General features: G+C 40.8%; 2 protein-coding genes across 7 annotated transcripts; both read right to left on the bottom strand.

Annotated features, from left to right (window-relative positions):
• Positions 1-1846: 1846 nt before the first annotated feature.
• e2f3 (E2F transcription factor 3) lies at positions 1847-15499 on the bottom strand. Of its 6 annotated transcripts, XM_051955927.1 has the most exons (8): positions 13338-13917; positions 13129-13199; positions 12070-12181; positions 8817-9057; positions 8388-8516; positions 3814-3928; positions 3538-3697; positions 1847-3290 (listed from the first exon to the last, which is right to left on the bottom strand). In XM_051955927.1, exons 1-8 carry the CDS (start codon positions 13630-13632, stop codon positions 3016-3018), a joined length of 1398 nt encoding a protein of 465 aa, XP_051811887.1. In that variant the 5' UTR covers positions 13633-13917; the 3' UTR covers positions 1847-3015. The 6 variants fall into 6 exon arrangements, with proteins under 6 accessions (XP_051811887.1, XP_051811892.1, XP_051811888.1 ...); XM_051955932.1 differs by lacking the exons at positions 13129-13199; positions 13338-13917 and adding an exon at positions 15029-15499; XM_051955928.1 differs by having other exon boundaries at positions 13129-13914.
• A 127-nt stretch (positions 15500-15626) lies between these two features.
• On the bottom strand, positions 15627-20255 carry srfbp1 (serum response factor binding protein 1). Its single transcript, XM_051955926.1, has 3 exons — positions 20155-20255; positions 17753-18220; positions 15627-17592 (listed from the first exon to the last, which is right to left on the bottom strand). Exons 2-3 carry the CDS (start codon positions 18218-18220, stop codon positions 16414-16416), a joined length of 1647 nt encoding a protein of 548 aa, XP_051811886.1. The 5' UTR covers positions 20155-20255; the 3' UTR covers positions 15627-16413.
• Between the last annotated feature and the right edge of the window lie 22 nt (positions 20256-20277).

Genomic DNA, 20277 nt, shown 5'->3' with positions numbered 1-20277 from the left:
GCATCGTCAACTTGGAACATGCCCATTCCATCAGGGAAGAAAGACTGTGTTGATGGAAAGACCTGGTCATTCAGTATATTCAGGTAGTCAGCTGACCTCATTCTTTGGGAACATAACATTGCTGAACCTGACCAATGACATAACTCCAACCCCTACAAGCTTGTAAGCACTAGGCATAATGAGTGCATCACTTCATCTGCCATCTTCTTACCCTGATGCACCCATCGCTTTGGAACAGTGTATTTCTGGACTCGTCAGACCACATGACCTTCCATTGCTCCAGAGTCCAATCTTGGTGCTCCCTAGCAAATTGAAGCCTTTTTTTCTGATGAGCCTCACTGATCAGTGTTTTCTTTTTAAAGCTTCACAGCTGTTTAGTCCCAATCCTTTCAGTTCCCTTCGCATTGTGTGTGTGGAAATGTTCTTACTGCCACTATTAAACATAGCCTTGAGTTCCACTGTTGATTTCCTACGATCATTTAAGAGTTTGTTCAAATCGCATTTGTTTCTCGAAGATGATGGTTCACCACTAACCTGCAGGTTTTAAAAATGCGTTGGACAGTTCTAAACCCAATTTTAGTCATTTCAGATATCTGCTTAGTTGTTTTCTTTGATTGATGCAGGCCCAAAATTCTATCCTTCTGAAACAGATTAACATATTTTCCATGACCACAGGATATGTCTTCAGATATGTTTAAGAAATGAGAAGCTCCTCACTGCATCAACTAGGGTTAAATAAGTTGTTGCAGCTGAAATATATTCATCACTGCAGTAATTATCCAACGGAAGGCTCTTCCCTATTTGTTTAGTTAATTCCTGGTGGTGACTTTGGTTTGGACAGGCAGTGTATTTTAAAAAACAAAACACCACCATCACATGAGTCTAGTTTAGATGACACCTTACTGTCCCATTTTGAAGAATGCTCAAAAGTATTTTTTTTTCACAGCAACATTCGTTCCACCTCCTCCAACCACAGACAGTTGACTTTTTAGGTTCATGCACAGTTCCATCCTCCTTCATTCTAGACAGACTACTGGATTAAAGAAGGCCATACTGGCATAAATGAAGCAGCTCTCTTACCTCATTTAATTTCAATAGTTAACAGTTCAGTGCCTTATATTGGCTTAGCTCTGGTCACTTGCTGTAAGCTGCAAACATGGCAGCCTAGCATCTTGGTTCCAGCATCGTCTAAGCTTGATATTGACAAAGAATAGTAAGAAAGCCTGCTTAGTGGTTGCAAACACTTCACTCATCAAAGCTTACCTCCAACAGCAGCATTCAAAACTCTAGAAAAATATTAATGGGAAGTCATAAGAGACACTTCAACAAATATAGAATGACAGCAAATCAGTCAATCCAATCATCAGCAGAAGAACTTACGCTAAGTCTAACATTTTACGTTTCCATACACTTAACGTCGACTTTTTCTTAAGAAGCATTTTGACTTCTAATAGCAGAAAAATCACAGGTTAATCCAATTCCATCAACAGTGGTTCAGCTCCATCAGTCTCTCTACAACTGTGATCCACCATGCACAGCACCAGGAACTATCCAACCCACAGTCTCTGCTATACAGACCTAACATGGATTGTCATGATCCAAATTTCTCTGCAATTGTAAAACAGAAGAGCTAAACATCTGTCGATGCAGCGACAAAAAAAAAAAAAAAAAAAAGGTGAGTAAATGCTTTCAGAGTGTCATCAGCAGACGAGAGGGAAGACGGATTTCGTTGGTGCCTGAAATCACATGCTGAGATGACTGGAATCTCAAACACTGTCAGCAAGATTTTGTAATCAAGAAATGTAACAGTGTTCTGGCACAAACAAACTTTGGGGAAAACCATAAATACTGTGTATGAATCAACCTTTATTATACAAAATTGCACCTCTAGTTAAGGTTACTAGAGCCCTGAGGAAGCTATAAAGCACACAGGTTTAGACGGAGACTGATCTGACTTAGGTAGCAGATGGGAATGCACCAATCAAACACTAACGGTCACTGGCTATGACATGAGCAGTTTTTTTGTTATGTTATTACAAAACAAGGTGTGTCCAACATCATTTCACTTTAGGTAACGTCACATGAAGATGATTCCAATGACTTCCACACGGTCACGTACATCTGGAGAAAAAGAGAGCACTGGTATCGGATTGGTACTCAGTATCAGGAAACACGCTGAGTTGAGGTATTGGAATTGATACCAGGAATGGAAAAACATGGATTGGTGCATTCCTTGCAGGAGTTGCAAGACAAGACGAGGATTACTTGCATATCAGTTCAAGGTGATGAGGAACTAACTCTCTGGAAGAAGGCTCAGAATGTGATTTTGTATTATTATCTTGAATGGAAGAGTGGGAAACTAAGATAGAAAACTAAGAATCATCAGTAAACCACAGCATTAGTAACCATACAGTCATGCACGAGCGTCATTCACATCCCAAAAGTCATTGAGCAGCAACAGTCAAGTGGATGACTCTAAAGAAGATTTTAAATGTGCTAAATGATCACCTTTAAATGTTAACGCTGTGCCGCTTCGTCGAATGGCAGCTTCCTGATCAAAGTACAAAATGATCTCCACTGTCCTTAATGACAAGTGGAACAGTGTATTTCCCATAACTGAAACAACAGGAAGGCCATGATTCAGTCCTGTGTTGAGACCGTAATGCTCATACTTTGGACAGAGAGACACTCAAAAAGGTCTCGCAGACATGTAACACATTAAAGCTTGGAATCAAAATGCTTCATGCGACGGCACGCATCAGCCCCAGTCCAGAGGCGGGAAAAAAAGCCAGAAGACTGGCTTAGAATGGAATTACAGTCCAGCTCCAACTTGACACTCCCAGCTTACAACCTCCTCCACATCCTTTAAGAGTCAGTAAGTCCTGGTAAGGCAAATGCAAATTTCAAAAAACTCACATTCAAGTCCGCACTGTTATTTTACTGTATCTTCGTGGCATTATGTCTGTGTGAAGATCTCCTCTTCCTGACATTTACCGTGTTTCCAAAAACAGCTGTTCAGACAAGTGGCATATCCATCAGCGACTGGTCCAAGTCGACGGAGGAGAACAGGTCGGTGATGCCCTCGTCCTCGGCCAGGCTCAGGAGGTACTGCTCCTCGTCGTGAGAGATGGCCAGAGAAGGTGCGAGGGTGACAAAACTGTGCTGGTCTTCAGAGGAGGGGGTGGTGGGTGTGGGGGAAACCGCGGTGAAACTAACCGGTGAGGAGAGTTGTTTCTGCTCAGACAGTGGGTTGGAAGAATTATTTGTTCTGCAACTATTGTTAGCGACGTCTGGAAAGATAATGGGGGTGTGGATAAGACACGAGGAGAGAAAAAAGATGAGCAACAAAGGATTTAAAACCCAAAGCAAAATGAAGCCAACAAAGCTCTAAGAAGGCTCTGAACTAAATATAGTATTGAATATGCTTTTTATGTGGGGAAAATGTTTGCCCACTTCTCCATGGCCACAAACAAGCTCGTTATTATAGCACTTACCTTTTCTGACACAGGATATATGATTCCTAAGCACAACGCTCACCTTTAGAAGACACCTGAGTGAAGGGTGACAAAGACGAAGGAGAGACCGAGTCCTTCCTATCAGCTGCTGAGCTGTCGGTGACGTCCATAGGGATAGGGTCATCAGAGCAGAGGAACACTTCGATGGGCCCCTGGGTGCTTCTGAGGTGGACCTGGAGGCTCTAAGCATTGAGAAAGCAAACAGACAGACACGACCGGAGATCCGTTCCGTGAGACCATACGGCAAAGGAGTGACTCCATTAACTATTCCGTGTCCGATGGATGTTGAGAATTGTACCTCCTCTGGATGTGGCACCTCGAGGTTAGTCTCTGGAGGGGCTTTGATCACGATCACAGTCTGTTCTTTTAAAATGGAAATCATGTTGACATCTTCATAAGTTAAATATGCATACGTGATGCGCAAAGTCAAGGAAGATAACCACAGACAGATGTGTACTGGTGTTTGTGTGCAGCTGGGGATACAGTCTATGATTTAGTCCAAAATTTATACCACAACCAACATTACAAACAAACCACAAACAGGACCAAAACTAAGTCCATCTACAACCACTACTAGCTTGGGAGTAACTGGAATACTTAGAGTGAACATGGGGACCTGACTGAGCTCTCTAAAATTACTTCTCAATTTGAAAAGAGATTTTGTGATATGACTGGGTGTTGTAGAAATGATCTAAGACTAGCTTTAAACAGACTGTATGTATAAAAAACAGAGAAAGATCTGTATTAACACGTGTCGCCCACAGGTGTTAAGGTCCACAAATTCACCCATTCAGATAGAAACATTTCAGAACGTCATGACCCAAACAATTACTGTCACAACATCTATTTATGTCTGTTCATACCTTTTAGGATGCAAATTCCATTGAGAATGTTTTTGGTACAGCACCACTTGTTGACCGCCAGCTATAGCATGCAAATAGGGTTAGGCTTTAAAGTGGGAAGTCATGGTGTGATTTTATCAGGGCTTAAAGTGAGAAAAAATCCTGAGCCTGAACTTCTAAGATCCAATTTATAGTGTCAATAAACGTATTTAAATGTGTTTTAAAACGCACTAAAACACAATATATATGAGATTCTATTAATTCAGAGCAAATATGAGGTCATCTGGTGGAAATAATGCCCATTATGATCCCACTATTTTATTGTTGCTCAAATGTAAAACCTTACACGGCCAAAACTTAAGGCATTTTAGAAAGTGCCCCAAGTCAGATTTTTTTTGTGTTGATGTTTCAATACCACATCACTATAATTGCAAAGATTTATTTTAGTGTAAAGGGGAAAAATCATGAAAACCAAGTACATGCATTATTAATAACTTTAAATAATTTTTATCTCTTCAGTAGATTTAACAAGAACTCAAAACAACACCAACCACAACAAAACTGCTACAAAACTATGCTGCTTTCCTTCATACGGCACAATTTTTACGTACAACATTATCTCAAGTGTCAGTCTCAAGAGAATATTAAGTGCTTGGAGAATACTGTTTGAAAAAGTCATTTCTTTTTTCGTTTTTGCTTTGTTTGTGAATTTTCTGAACATTTTCTTTTTAACATGTTCAAAATGTTGTTTGTTGAAAAACTGCAAAACACAGACAACAGAATTAACTTGTTTAATATTCTCTGGAACACTACAAGAGAATAAACTGTCATACGTCACTTGCTATACCAACTTTGTATTTAATCAGGTAATAAAAGTACTAGTATTAACTCTTTAATGCAATTTTAGTTATTGCCTCACAATATAAATAAGCTGATCATGACACTGACTCTCTCAAACTCTGTAACTAGCAAAGAAATTCGGGCCTTCCTGATCTGGTTTATCTGGGTCCTGGCGGCAATGGACTGCTCATGCTGAAGAACTTCTACTCTGGCCTTTTCCTCTGGAGTCAGCCCATTTCTCACAAAGATCTGATTAAGAAGCCCTCTGTAGCACATAACCACACATACGCATGTTAGTAACTGCTCATTTGATAAACCTCAATAATCTGTGTGATTAGTTTCAATCATTTGATTTTCAACTTGAACTGACACACATTTTGTTTGTTTTTGATAAGGGAAAAAATGTATTCACTGTATAATTTGTTCAGTTGGCTTTCAATTTAAATGTTTCTATTTTTTTATCTATATTTTGGGAAGAAAAAACGGTGAAAGCAGCCTAAGAACATTCTTATTTAACTACCTATCCTTTATTCATTTCACACAACCCATACGTTCATTCTGTTCTTATTAACAATATTTGCGTGAGATTGGACAGTTTTTGTTTGTGGCTAGACATCATTCGGATGCATAAGGTCAGAAAATCTGCTGAGAGCTATTTAACTCATTATTACAAACATCCTATATGTCCTCAAATAAAAAAGGTTAATATCACCTAAGCTACATTCAGTTTGTGCATATTTAACTAAACAGATGTTCTGAGGAAAATAATGGGACAAATCCGTATGGCTTGATGTTTGATTTTTTTTCCTTTCAAAATAAAAGCCAGCAAACTAAATAGCTGTTTCCTTTTTTCCTTTTGCCGTTGTAAAACACATAGAAAATGTTTAAAGATTAAGAAATCAAACAAAATCAACAACTTCTGTTTTTGTTACTTTTTTAAATTCAATACATAAGCCCGTTTGTTTTTATTTTGTGGCGAAACCATGGGGATTGTGGGACATGCACGCGCATCGCCACTGACGCACTTACGCCAATGGGGCGAGTCAACGCACCGCGGCTCAGGGATCGCGGCAGCGGCTGCTCTCTTTGTTAATCAGCAAAGACACATCCTCTCTCCTCTGTCACACAAAGTCTGAGCAAACTTTAGTATCTGCGTCTTTGGGCTAAACACAAGCTCCAACGCTATTGACCAGTGATCAGCTGCTCCATTCTTCACCGCACCGCTCACAGATTGGAGCTCCGTGCGCTCTGGAGAGACCAGGCAGCCACAGGGCTGGGACACGTGGAATGGGTATACAGTCCAAGCAGAAATAAAATAAATAATATGCAATATATATCAATGTGTTTCCAGTAATTCCCTTTAAATATAATTACAAAAAACACCAACAAATTTTGCAAATTTGGATTTTGTTTGTGGGATACTGTTATTTCTTATCAGTGGCTCAGCAGCACTGACGATGCCGAACCAAGAGGGCGCAGCATATCGTGCGCCCAGCAGTCGATGCGCACTCGCAGTTAGAGAACTGTAATTGTATAAAAGTTCTATCAGAAAGCCGCATGCCTGGACAGAAGGTGTATATTTTTAATGTAGGATTTGGAGTTTGATTGATTAAAGCGGAGCAACTGAATGCACAATGACGCACATGCTTGGAGCCTTCTGGACGGAGATTGATGAAATTTTTTCAATGGTACATTTCCATGCACCGGAAAACTTTAAGCCCTGTTTTATTCATCTTTAATCTTAATCCTGCACAAGATGTTCATTCACAGAAAACATAGTTATCTGGGATTCTGCATGTGCAGAACGTGTAGTTGCTCTGCTGTCCATGTGAGGCTCACACTGAACATAATGACGAGCTTTGTGTGGTTTTGGTTCCAGTGAGAGCTCCAATAAAGTTTGTTCAACAAGATGGATATGTGTAACCGTTGGCAAAAACACAGAAAGGCAGTGTTTCTTTGTGCAGCTCTAGAGTTCAAACTGAAACTGCTGGCATTACTTGTAAATTTAATCTAGAATGTGACTTTTCCTAGCACATATTTATTTTATCTAGATAATCTAACGACGTAACATTATTTGTGCTACTTCTATATATTTTAGATGGTAATTGAGCATTTGAATGATTAACTGTTAAGACAAGGATATGCTCTCTGCACACAGTAGTTGTTCATCTATCTATCCATCTATTATCTATGCCCCACTTAATCTTCAGTAGGGTCGCTGCAGCACATCCCAGCTGATTTAGGGTGAAGGCAGGGGACACTGGACAGGTTGCCAGTCTATCACAGGGCTACATATACAGACAAACAATCACACTCACATTCATATCTACGGACAATTTAGAATCACCAATTAACCTCATGTTTTTGGGCTGTGGGGGGAAAATGGAGAACCTGGAGAAGCACAGGAAGAACATGCAAGCTCAATGCAGAAAGAAATCCCAGAAAGATCCCAGCACAAGCCGAGATGCAAACCAGGAAATTTCTAGCTGCAAGGCGACAATGCTAACCACTGAGGCACTGTGCAGCCCAACAACCGCAGTAATTACACTACTGTTTTTAGTTTACCTGCAGTCTGTTTGGAGGATGCATTGTAGATCGCTGCCTATATATTCTACAGGGATGGCAACAGCAAATTCTGATTTCAGCTGAATGGTGCCGTTTACAATCGAACGATAGTGTCAGTGAAAGTCTCGCGGACTCCCGCGAGATGTTAACGACGTTAACATCAGCGACAAGAAAGTCGGCGGAAATCCGCGGAAAATTGCCATCCCTGATTCTATGCGAGCACACTACTGTCAAGGTTTGCAGCGAAGTGGCAGCACCGTCAGTAAGCTGCATGCAGATGACCCTCACAGACTTGAACAGATTAGAAAATGTGTGAATGTGCAAAGTATAGCAGTAAGATTTGAGGCTAATGAGCCATAGTTGAAGATTTGGAGTGTATATCTGTTTATTTACAATACATGTGCAGCTCTAATGTGAGTTGAACACATTTCAGGGTCAGTGTGAAAAATATCTGATCTATTAGCTTGAAGACTAGTGGACATGAACAAAACTCCCTGCTGATGTGAAGTCAAAAGGATTTGTGCCCTAACAGTGTTTACACCGCCCAGTAAATCTGAACGGAGAGCAAACAATGCCAGACAACAATACAGAGTAAAATGAAGCTGAATTTCCAAGCAAAGGATATCTCTGGTTGCAACGGTCCTCACACAGCTGGTGTATCTGCCGAGTGCAACTCTGGATCAGCTCGTCCAGGTACTTTTCCTCCTCAGTGAGACTCTTTAGCTCTTCAGCTAAGGTAGTCACTTGTCCGCCCCTGTGGACACAAATCCCAACAGAACAGGGTTAAGAGCAAAACAAACAACACTCGGAAAATCCAACAGAGGATCAAACTTGAGGAAACCTCAAACAGAGAAAAACAATCATGGTGGAAGTGCAAATGACAAACAGTCAAATTAAGTCTCTGACATAAAGGCTGAGGCAAGATGCTTCCTATCTACAAGCAACTGTTACCACTTTTAAAGGCAGTGAAATCTGTTAGCTTCAGGAAAGTGAGTTTTAATAAAGACGTAGTTTTGGCAGAGATTGGCCTCCTTGCACAACCGTTTATACTTACAACCACTGGATGGTGTTTTTAGATTTCTTTTTGAGGAGTTTGATCCCTTCCAGGACATTGGTGACATCGTAGACGCGTCTCTTCGGGGCACTGAGCTCCTGGGCGACTACATTTAGGTCCAACACTCCGTCAGTGGAGCGATTCAGCAGCTCTGCAAACCCCTTCGTCAGCAAAACCAGCGAGGTGTCACAGCGCGACCTCTCGAAAAGTGACTTGCGTGCTACGGGACTGGGGGCAGGCGCTGAAAAAACAGATGGGGACAGAGAATTTTAGAATGAGTGTTCCTGATTCTAGTATCTTTTCTAATAGGCTATATTATACTGTGCTTGTTATGGTTAGATCGCTTCCAACATTTGCCATTTTTTCATTGCTATTAGGCAAAACGGTGGTGTAGTCAATCACTACTTTAAAGACATGACAATACATCAAAGATTCACGAAAATCACTTTAAACAGGACACTAGATGTTTTAAAGGAGAACATGGTGTAGTTTTAAGTCTAAATTCTGTTCGGGGTTAGTGTGTGATCAAAATGATGTGTAGCAGCTGACAGAAAGATAAACTGTAGGACAAGCTATAAAAATTAATAGAAGCTTAATTTTGCAATTGAGACAAATGTTTCACAGGCACTGTAATTCTTCATAAAGATCAACAGAACAATAACACATGAGGAGGAATAAAGCACCACTTTTCACAACTGCTAAGAGCAATGCAGAATCAAGAAAATTTTGCTGGATTCATTGTTGAATCTGCTCACTAAGGCCTTCATCAATGAAACCAGAACGTATCCCAATATGTGTGACCTCAGCTGGGTGCTTCAATGACTTGACCTGATGTCATTTGTTTACAGACTGTTGGAATAAAACATAGGACCAATCACTGAGGTCAAACTGTAGAACTTTTTAGTTTACTTTTTACCTTGTATGTGCTTTCCTGAGGCAATACTACTACAACAAACTTCATACACTTCCATTTCCATGCAAATGACACCCAGCTGCACTTAACTATGAAGCCACAGGAAACCAATCAGTTAGTCAAGCTTCAAGCATGTCTTACAAGCAGGCGTAAACTAACCGTAATGTCACCTGTTGGTTTCAATGCCGAGAAAATGAAGCCGGGATTTTGCTACTTCCTGGTCGCCGTTTTGGATTTTTTGGAGCCAGTGACGTAAAAAGCGTCATCAAACAGACTGGACCGGAGAGCAACTAGGGGCAGGATTGGCTGAGAACTCTCTTATCCCGCCCACATTTTACCACAGAGGCTTCTGTTACTGTCTATCAAGTATAGCCACGCCCCCTGGCTCCGCCAACTTTAACGATTTATTTAAAATTCAGTATTGATTTATTTTAAGATCGGCCACCTGATCTCTCATTTTGACCACGAAAACTAACGGGAAAAAAATCCTGAGCTGTAGAACATCAGTCTATCAAATTTTATTTTTTCCAAAAATGAATTGGGGTCTATGGAGAAAAAGCTTTTTGGAGCCAACCCTAGCGGACGGCGTGATATTGCAAGTTTTTGACACTTCCGGGTTGGCTTCAATTCTGGAGCCAGATGCTACGTCCACTATATATACAGTCTATGCTTACAAGACATTAAATCCAGGACAACTTTTAATTTTCTTCCTCTAAATTCAGACAAAGCTTGAATTTCTAGTTTGTTTTTAGCTGTCAACACAACGTCTAACCAGATAGTTACTCTGGATGGCACTGCCTTAGCCTCCAGTATAAGGATGTTTCATTTAACTAAAGCGAGTCTGTAGGACGGCCTTCTTTCACCAGTACAGTATTGTCAAACTCAGAAACAGCCTATCTCAGAGTGATGCTGAAAAACTAGTCAATGCAATTGTAACCTGGAATACCTTAAAGCACTTATTATTATCAGGATGTTCCAATAATTTCTTAAAGGGCCTGCAGCTGCGGCAAAAGAGTTCTGACAGGAACCAGGAAGAGAGATCACAATTCTCTTATATTAGCTTCTGTTCATTGGCTCCCTTTAAGATCCAGTTCTCACATACAAAACTCTTAATGACTAAGCTCTATCTTATCTTAAAAGCCATATTTTACCATATTATCCAAACAGAGTTTTTCGCTCTCAAGACTGCAGGTTTACTTGTGTCTCCCAGACTTTCCAGAAGTAAAATGGTAAGTATTTAGTTCTTACTGTCACCACATGCTTCCTTAAAGGGAATTGTTGGATATATTGCTAGAACATAACACTGTGAAGTCCTAACCATACAGTCTGAAGCACCCTATGATTCTACAATTTCATTGAACAGATGCTTTCATTCAAAGCGACGTAGACATAACACAAGCAAGGACCTAATCAGGAGAAAACAATCTGGATAAGTGCCATAAAACAAATGTGATAGGATCTTTGTGCCTACAGTGTGGAAGGTAATATGGTATTTTTTTCTTTTTGCAGTCTATCAAGTGTAAAAGGTGTTCAGCTGGGTTTTTAGTCTTTTCTTAAAGACTGAGAGCGTCTCTGCAGATCGAACACAGTTTGGTAACTCATTCCGGGGAACCACAACAGGCCCCTTTTCGACCAAGCTGGTTCCAGTGCCTGACTTAGCACCAGTTCTTTTGGTTTCCACCAAATAAGCACCAACTCCAGGCTCCAAAAACTGGTGCTTTTCAGGCACCAACTCTTTGCTGGGCCAGACTTAAGAACAGAGTACATCACAGGCTGGAGGTTGGGTTACAATGACCAACGATCAACGTGAAAACACAGAACCATCATTTTTAAAAAGCCGAGCGAGTAGTAGTAGTATCTAGTGTTAGTGTTTTGACAACGGTAAATACGGACGCCACATCCGAGCAGCAGTGGTCTGAGGAGGAGACCCAGTGCTTCCTGGAACTGTGAGCTTCATTTGAAATTCAGTCAAAGTTAGAGGGAGCCTCTCAGACCGAGCTTGTGTTCGAAAAGATCCAGCGGGAGATGGCTGCAGCCGGGTACGAGCAGAGCCTCGACTAACGCCTCAAGAGGAGAAGAGCCTTGCTATCGGCTGGCCCTGTTGTGGTGGTTGTAGCAGGCGGCTTTTGTTGGCTGAGCGTAGTGAGAGGGAGGGAGTGTAGACCTGAATGAGAGAGTTCAGCTAGGAGGGAGCTGTTTTCCTTTTAGATGACGAGTGTTGTGAATTGGCACCACATGAATAAAACTGTGTTGTATTGAAAACATTTTACCATTTCTTCTGCTGAGCACAGGTATTTACAGAAAACCCTCAGTTCGACTCACTACAATGTAAAGCCTTACGTTTCCCTCCTGTGTGGGTCAAAGAGGCCATGGCTTTCTTGGCATTGGTGCTCCTGCCACCATTATGGGGGTCCTGCAGATCTCCAGCCTCCAGCTCCAGCCTTCCCTTTGCCTAAGGAAAAGTATTGAGCACAACGTGTTGGAAAGCAGCAGGTACATCAGATATAGCAAGTATTACAATATCATACAATTTAAGATTTCTAGTTTGCTTTAGTTTGCCACAGGGCAGCCATTTTGATCAATAATACAGTATAAACTTATCAGGACTTCACTGTATTCACTTGTAACTTCGGCTGTGTTAAATTAGAAGCAGTGAACATCTCCCTGCATGAAATAATATCATGTCTTCTTCGGCTGGTTGTCGTTCCTGACGGCTGTCGGTGACTAGGGGTTAAAGCAGGAGCTAGCTTCCCTCAGCAGAGTGTTTAGCTAGTTGGAGCAACACTCCCCATCCCCCTCCGTGCTCACCCGAGGCCTCAGCACTAGTTCGCTCCCGGCAGTAATGAGGACTTCTCGATCACCTCTTACCGATGAATCCCCGCAGGAACTCCTCCGTGACAGTCCGCCGTCACGCAACACGGCCGAAGAACAGAATGTACAAAAGTATGGACCGACCAGGCGCGGTGTGATGCCTGGGCTCAAGGTAAATCAAACGTAAAGTGACCGGAGATAGCTGAGCGTGGCGGAAGATTCACGCTGCACTTTCACAATAAAAGCATAAAGTATATTATTTTGTCTTTGTCACACGAATATGAGAACACACTTCCATCAATCAATATTAGTGCACTCTCTTTGCTCTCCTGCTTAAGCGGGAAAATAAAATTGACACCAAATACCAATAGAGAATGACAGACCACGTGACTAACACGCAATGCATGATGGGTATGAGAGTATGCTAACATAAACATAGCATTGCGCGTAAGTTAAACAAACGCTGACAACTAATGACCTTGTTGTTTTAACAACATTAAAAAAAAATTGAATGGAAATTAGTAGTCATGTTTAAGACGAAGGAGAGCGCTGCAGGCCCATACATCTATCCGTAGAAACTGCCTTTACCTCAGAATGGTCGAGATTCAAAGAGGGTGCCCAGTCAGGATCGCATTCCAGCATTTCGTAGGCTGGTTTGGCTGCAAATGACAAAAGTATTAAGCTACAAACCCTTAGGTAGCATTGCTAGTTTAGTTACCGATAGCATGAGCTTCTAACTCCAAGTCATAACAAATCTTCTAAAAAAAAAACTGCAAAAATAATCACTACCATCTTACCTTTATGGAAATGCTTGGAGCACACCAGCATATGTGCAGGTGTATTGTTGAATGTTAAGTTTGGTCTTCTGATGGCTGAAATCCAAGCCATGCGACGACGCTTGGTAACATCGGAGACATAGCTAGAACTATGCCTTTTCCAGGATGGAATCCGATAAAAGCCGATACATTCACCTTTTAATCTTCCCTGGTGGTCATGTGAACGGCTATGACAATTAATAACACAGCAAGTTCGCGTCATGCTGTCTTTGAAGGCAGTAATATCTTGTAGCAGCCCGCTAACAGCAACTAGCATCGAGCGCTATGCCCCTTGTACCAACAATGCTTTGCGACAATCCAGCCTCTTAATTGTGAACATTTTCTGTTTCTTTCCTCCTTTATGACAGAAAACCCAAGATCTTTGGGCTATGAGCAAAACAAGACATTTGAGGACGTCACCCTGGGCTCTGCAAAGCGTTGATGGACTTCTCTCACTCTTTCGTAGACCAAACAACTAATCCATACTGTAAGTGATTCTGATCTTATGCACAACATAAGGTGACAAACACCCCACTTATGGATCTAAAACTGCTGTGTATTTATTAATGAAATAATAATCATAATAATAATAATAATAATAAAGAGCCATTAAAAATCAGCTAATTCAAATGTATGTTAAAATCATAAATTTATAATGGAAAAATCTATATATAACTGTCCCGATACACATTCTTAAATTTGAAATCAGAAAAAAACAGCTTTAACTAATCAATAATATTACAAAACAAATACCAAAAAAGAGACCCAATAAATGTCAGGACTAGCATAACTAGCATTTAATACGCTAAAGCCATGCTAGTTAAAATAATATACTAGAGGAAATACTGCTATTCATGAAAAATATATCAAATAAAACTAAAAACAAGCATAAAAATGAAATAAAACCTTCATTTAAATTCCATAGGCTTTCATTTTATTTCTATTCAAATGCTGGCAGTCATTAATGGATTCTCTAGAAACAAAACATCTACACATTCACCTGACAAGTGACAATGTATTTTGGGGCATGGCTGAAATGTTATGTAATGTTCTATTTGCTGCTGTACACTGTAAATTTCCCCGCTGTGGGATTAATAAAGGTTTTATCTATCCATCTATGTAAATCTGAATAATTTTCTTTTAGGACATTTGAAGACATTTGCCTTATATTACCTCAACAATCAAGAAAACTCTGAACAGATAAAATGACACCAAGAATAACTGTCAGTTGCAATCACAATCTACAAGTTAGTTTCCTTTTTTTGTAATACCCTTATTCTGAAGAAATTCTAACAGCTTCCGTTATTATCCCAACTAACATTGGCGCCTTTGACTATAGTTGTAGTTCGAGTTACAAATGGTGAGATTATCGAATACTTGCGTGTGGCAAATGTGACAAATGTCAGAAATATCTTCCAATACATAGTGACTAGATTTGTACAGATTAAATCCATCAGGAGGGAACAGATGGTGAAGTGCAGGACAGGCTCGTACAGCCAAAGCAGCAACATGGACGACGATATGCGTAAACAGACTGTAGTGTTCGTGTAATTACAGACAGATGAGGGGTTTCAGCTTCATTCAGGTTCTGGTATATATTCAGTGTCATGTGCGAGTGTTCTGGTAGCTAGTACAGTACATCAGCACAAATAGTAGCAGTTCATTTAACACACCTAGCTTCGGTCCAGCGCAGACCGTGTTCCGGGTGCTGAGGTTCCGTCGGTGTACCGTAATGTCATCCGTCAGGCGGCTCGGAGAACCGCACTTTCACGGAGCTTCCCAGGCAGGACGAAGGAATAGCAGTCCATACCGTCAGGACGCTCCCCAAGTCCACGGAGCCCACGGAGAGCGACGTAACCTCCGTTCTCATCGCGTCCGGTAATGGCTGCTAACGTATCACCTCCACTTATTGCGCGGTACAGACTGCGTCGTCTGTTGATTTCAAATTCTGCCCATAATATCGCAGATAGCCCAATAACTTTAGATACACTGACGAGAAGATGTTCTACGCGGGAAACACTGATTTCCCGGGACGGGTTCAAACCAGATTTGCATATGAACTCCTATTGGCTACCGCTCTGCATGCAGCGCCGTGTGCGTCTGACGTAGCTGTAAACTGACCAATGGGCATAGAGCACTGCAACAGCGCGGATAATTTCTCTTAATAGTCAGTACGTTATTCCCTGCATTTGTTTCATGATTTAGTTACTGTGATTTAGTTACAAATTAATTATGGGCGACCAACAAGAAAAATTAAAGTTAAGGTTCAGCTGCAGTTGATGTCTGTATGACATTATATAATTTCACAAGAAATACAAAGCAACAAAACATCATTTACCATCATTGGAATCATAAAGATACATGGGTTATTTCAATCTAGCACAGCTGTATGGAGGAAAAAGCTGAGTACAGGTTTAACAACACAATATTTCTTTCCGAAACAGATGAGCACAACATCAAGCAACAAGTTGCTGTAAAGTTAAAAATATTTTGCAGTTATTAAAAAATTAACACAAAAGCACAAAGCCAAACAAGTCTGGAAAAGAATATGAGTTTGAAATCGCTGTCAACACAGTTTTTTCGAATTTTAACAAGGGGGGTTACATTTTAATAGTTTTATGAGCTGTAGCCAACGGTAGCCTCAAGGAGTAGAATGTTTCATGTTACTTGGTATTGAGGTTCACAGTTCATGTAGTGATCGTAATTGGAACCATCCAGATTTTTACTCCTAAACGTCAGACATGTTGGATATTATTAGGACGGCTCTGATGAGTCTGTAAGCAGTTTGGGAGGTTTCAGATTGGATCAATAATCCTTCACATTACCAGTTAATCTACTGAACATCAGTTTACAAAGATCCCCAAGCAGATGTACTTGATTGTTGGAAGGACTGAAACATACATAAATCTATGTGAAACTCCTATAGTGAGAACCTGGGCTGAACTATACTGCGATCACCACTGGTGAGTGACTATGGTGTAAGATGACATAAATTATCCAAACAAAAAACATAAGACCCTCGATCAAAAGGTATGTAATGGGTAAACAAAAAATAATTTCAATCATCGTCATCAAACTTGATCTTCTTCCCCTGGAAGGCCAAGATTTGTCCTTGCTGTTCTTTCCTTTTCTTACTGGCCTCCCAGGACGGATGCAGTGCCTGCTGTGGTGGCTGCTGACCAACGACTCCTCCACCTCTGTGACTCTTCTGCCTGAAAGCATCACCTCTGCCTCGCCCCCTCCCTCTGCCAGCAGAAGCAAAGCCCCTAACCTCATCATCTTCAGGACAAGGCTTGCTATACTTGGACCCTGAATTATTTTCTGTACCTTTCACATGCTTTTGGAACTTGGATTGCTTACTAAAATCTCTATTCAAACCACTGCCACCTTTTGGTTTCCCTTGGCCCCTAAATCTGTCCCCACCTCTCCCTCTGCCAGTGCCTCCACCCCTACCAGCCTTAGCCCCGGCCAGGGAAGAACAGAAGACAGACTGTAGGCCGGGGGCTTTAGACTTCAACCTCGACTCAAGCTCATCAAGTTCACTCTGGAGCTTGTCCTTAGATTTTACGTTGTCTATTGAGTCCTTTATCACTTCAGATCTCTCGTCTATTTTCTCCTCTCCTTCTATGTTTTTCTGTTTTTCCTTCTTCTTCTTAAACTTACTCACTTTCCCTACAAAGAAGTCGTCATCATCGTCGCTCTCCTCTGACTGGGAGGACTGCTTTTGGAAACGTTCCTCTGTGCTGTCATCAAAGTACTCCTTCTCTTCATCATCTGACGACTCAAAGTCACTCTCTTCATCGTCCGCTCGTTTCTGGAGCACCGCAGGGACAGGCTTAATGTTGGGTTTCTTTTCTGCAGCTTTACTTTGAGGTTTATTTTTCACAATATCCTTTACATTGCTACTTTTTACGGCCTCCGGTCTTGCACTCTTAAATTCTGGCCTCTTTTGAATTTGAACATCAGCAGGACCAGCTGAGTCCTGTTTTTTCTCTATTTCTTTTTCAGCTTTGGCAACAGGTGGCGGTTGATTTTGCACCTTTTCCTTTCTTCCCTGCTTCCCACCCTTCATCCGCTCCTCCTTGAAGGCTTTCACAGCAGCTTTGATGTCCTCAATCTTCTTGTTGAACTGAGGGTGGCTGGCGATGCGTGCAATAGCTCGGTCAGAAATAGTAGACTTGGGGTTTTTGCACACCTCCTCAAAGTTGAGATTCTTCTGCAAGGCTGTCTTGGTCACCTGTCAATGAGAGAATAGCACATCTGCACAATGAAATGGTTTACAGTTTAAAAATTAAGAGCCTGTAAGTCCTAAGCAGCTTTTTCACCAATTTCATTTTAAAAGCTTTACAGAAATGATAGTCTCTCTTGAGTTTGTAGCGACGGAAACAGAAACGTACCAGGTCTGGTAAAAGGTTCTTCATGGTGTGGACCTCCTCCAGCAACCTTGCCGCTCTCCTTTGATTTCTTTCAATTTCCGTCTCCTTCCCCTTTTGCTTCTTCAGCGCAGCAATCTGACGTATCATTTTCCTGATGATCAAAACCCTCACCCTCTTCACCTCCTTCCTCATCTTCACCACCTCGTTGTTGAGGTTCAGGACATCAGATGACTTTTTCTTTTCAGATTTAACTGGTGATGGATTCTTTTTATGTGTGGCTTGTGGTGCTACTTTTTCTCCCACTTCTTTATCACCGCTACTTTCCTCTTCCTCATCTCCATTACTGTCACCTTTGTCATCTTTTCCTTCTACCTCTTTTCCTTCTCCCTCTTCTTCTTTTCTCCCTTCCACTGTGTTTTCCTTCTCCTTCTCTTCTTCCTCAGTAGATGGCACCATTTTCTCTATTTTGTCATCCTTGTTACACATCATCTGTAAAAAAAATAAATAAATAAATAAAATGAGGGGACATTGGAATGGAAAATCTAAGTGGCAACAACCGTATACAAAGCATATGCTACTAAGAAACTGAGATAATGTGAGAAATGGAAGACCTTTTCTCACTTTGCTCTGACATTATTGTTTCTAAACGGTATTCAGTAATAGACAGATGCTTTTTAAAGCATTTTGTGAATGAGAAGTTACATTGAATTATGGTATTACTATACTGACATGCAGTATAAGCAGCTATAGAGTGCATTGTAGGTTCACTGAGTAGATCTGCCTGTCTTATTCAAACCCACTAACATTAATTAACAGAACAAACAAAGTGCCAGATCTGGTTTGCAGAAAATCTGAAGCTTAAAAGGACTCATTTCCTCAGTAAACATTCACATTAGGCTTTGTAACATTACAGTTCATCAGCTAAAATGTGGTCAGTCTCAATAGGCTGTTGTTTTACTGCAAATGTGCTAGTGTCATAAAGAACTCAGATTCTGCACTTTCAATCGCAGTTTATCAGCGACAGTTGAAATATTTGTGGCATCCTTAGGTTGAGTTCGGAGCTCAATCGTAGCTGTCAGGATATTTTTATTTTGTCGTAGCTACAATAGCAATACAATTATCATCCCATGCCAGTGCTGTCTCTCCATCACTGTTGCTTGTTTGTCTGAATGAAGCCATGACAAATATTTAGGGCTTGTTCTGGAGGATTCAATCTGGACTCTGGAGGGACAATTTGACGTGTGACTGACGCTATATAAATAAAACTGAATTGAATATTTACTTAACACTGACGTAAGTCTGAATGACAGATTGATGTCACTTTAACAGATTGATGAAGCAGAAATATTTCATATCCCATGTCTGAAATTGGCTTTAGGTTGTTTCTGTCTCGAACTGTCCGACTAAGACCAGGTAGGACTGTATCACAAGTAACTGTGAGAGGAAACTATGCCTGTCCACTCAAGCTGAGCGTTAACAATGTACTTTAAACTATATTCCTTGCTTGTAGGCTGAACAAATCGATTTATCATCATAGTAACATTTGAGATCTAAATGTGTTTGCTTCTTTCTAAGCAAAAAATAAATCTTAAAAAAAAGGCTCGAGATCTACTGATTTTTCTTTCCAATGATGTGTTAAATCCTGATAGTTTGTTTAAAATATTCGGATATTACTTTTAATGCCACTAGCACAACTCTACAGAAATAATATTCTCACTATGTAAGAAATTAGACTAATCCTGAGAGACATAGTTTGAGAGCCCTCACAGTGGTAATATTGTGGTGCATGGGTTAAGCATAGATAGAAATCAGGATGACCTTACTTTGTTTAGAGCACAGTGTCTCACATTTTATATTAATTGCTCACATATAGCTTGAAAATTATTCAAATCTAAGTATTGGATTAAAAATCTAAAGACTGCTGGGCCAGACTGAGCCAATAATGTGTAAAGATCCCATTTGTGTGGCACAAATCAAGTTAATACTGTCGATAAGAATATTTTGCAAACAGTGTACTGACTTTTGCGGTGTTTTGTGCAGGCATCGCCGCAGTCACCTATAATGTACATTTCAACTGTAATATGTTAACACCAGTTAAACTTCTGCTGCATTTCTCCCATTCAAAACTCCACAAAACACATTTGTGACCACCAGCTACTGCCTTATTGAAATTATACAATATTTTATATGGCAGTGTCGCAGCTAAAAGCACTTAGGTAAAACACATTTCTGCCTATGAAGTCAAAATTTTAAACACCCGACTAAGACTGCCAAAACAAACGTGGTTCAGTAAGCATGGGCAAGTTTTACCATGTAGGAGGAGGTACACATGCACTTATTTTACACTTAAGTAGCGTTAACATGACAAATAACGCCGATGAAGACTAAATAAAATTACTGGTACATGTTATTGTCACACTTACCGTCCAGAAATTAATATAAAGTTCTAAAATTAAGAGAAACGTCTCGACTCGAGGGGGGCAGCCATGTTTTGTACGCCGTCGACGGCGGCCTGACGTCAGACGTTCGCCAGGCAACGCAGCGTG

This window comes from Acanthochromis polyacanthus, chromosome 11, assembly GCF_021347895.1.
Source record: "Acanthochromis polyacanthus isolate Apoly-LR-REF ecotype Palm Island chromosome 11, KAUST_Apoly_ChrSc, whole genome shotgun sequence".
Classification (NCBI taxonomy): domain Eukaryota; kingdom Metazoa; phylum Chordata; class Actinopteri; family Pomacentridae; genus Acanthochromis; species Acanthochromis polyacanthus.
The sequence above is the reverse complement of the archived record's forward strand: the minus strand, read 5'-3'. Positions and strand labels throughout refer to the sequence as shown.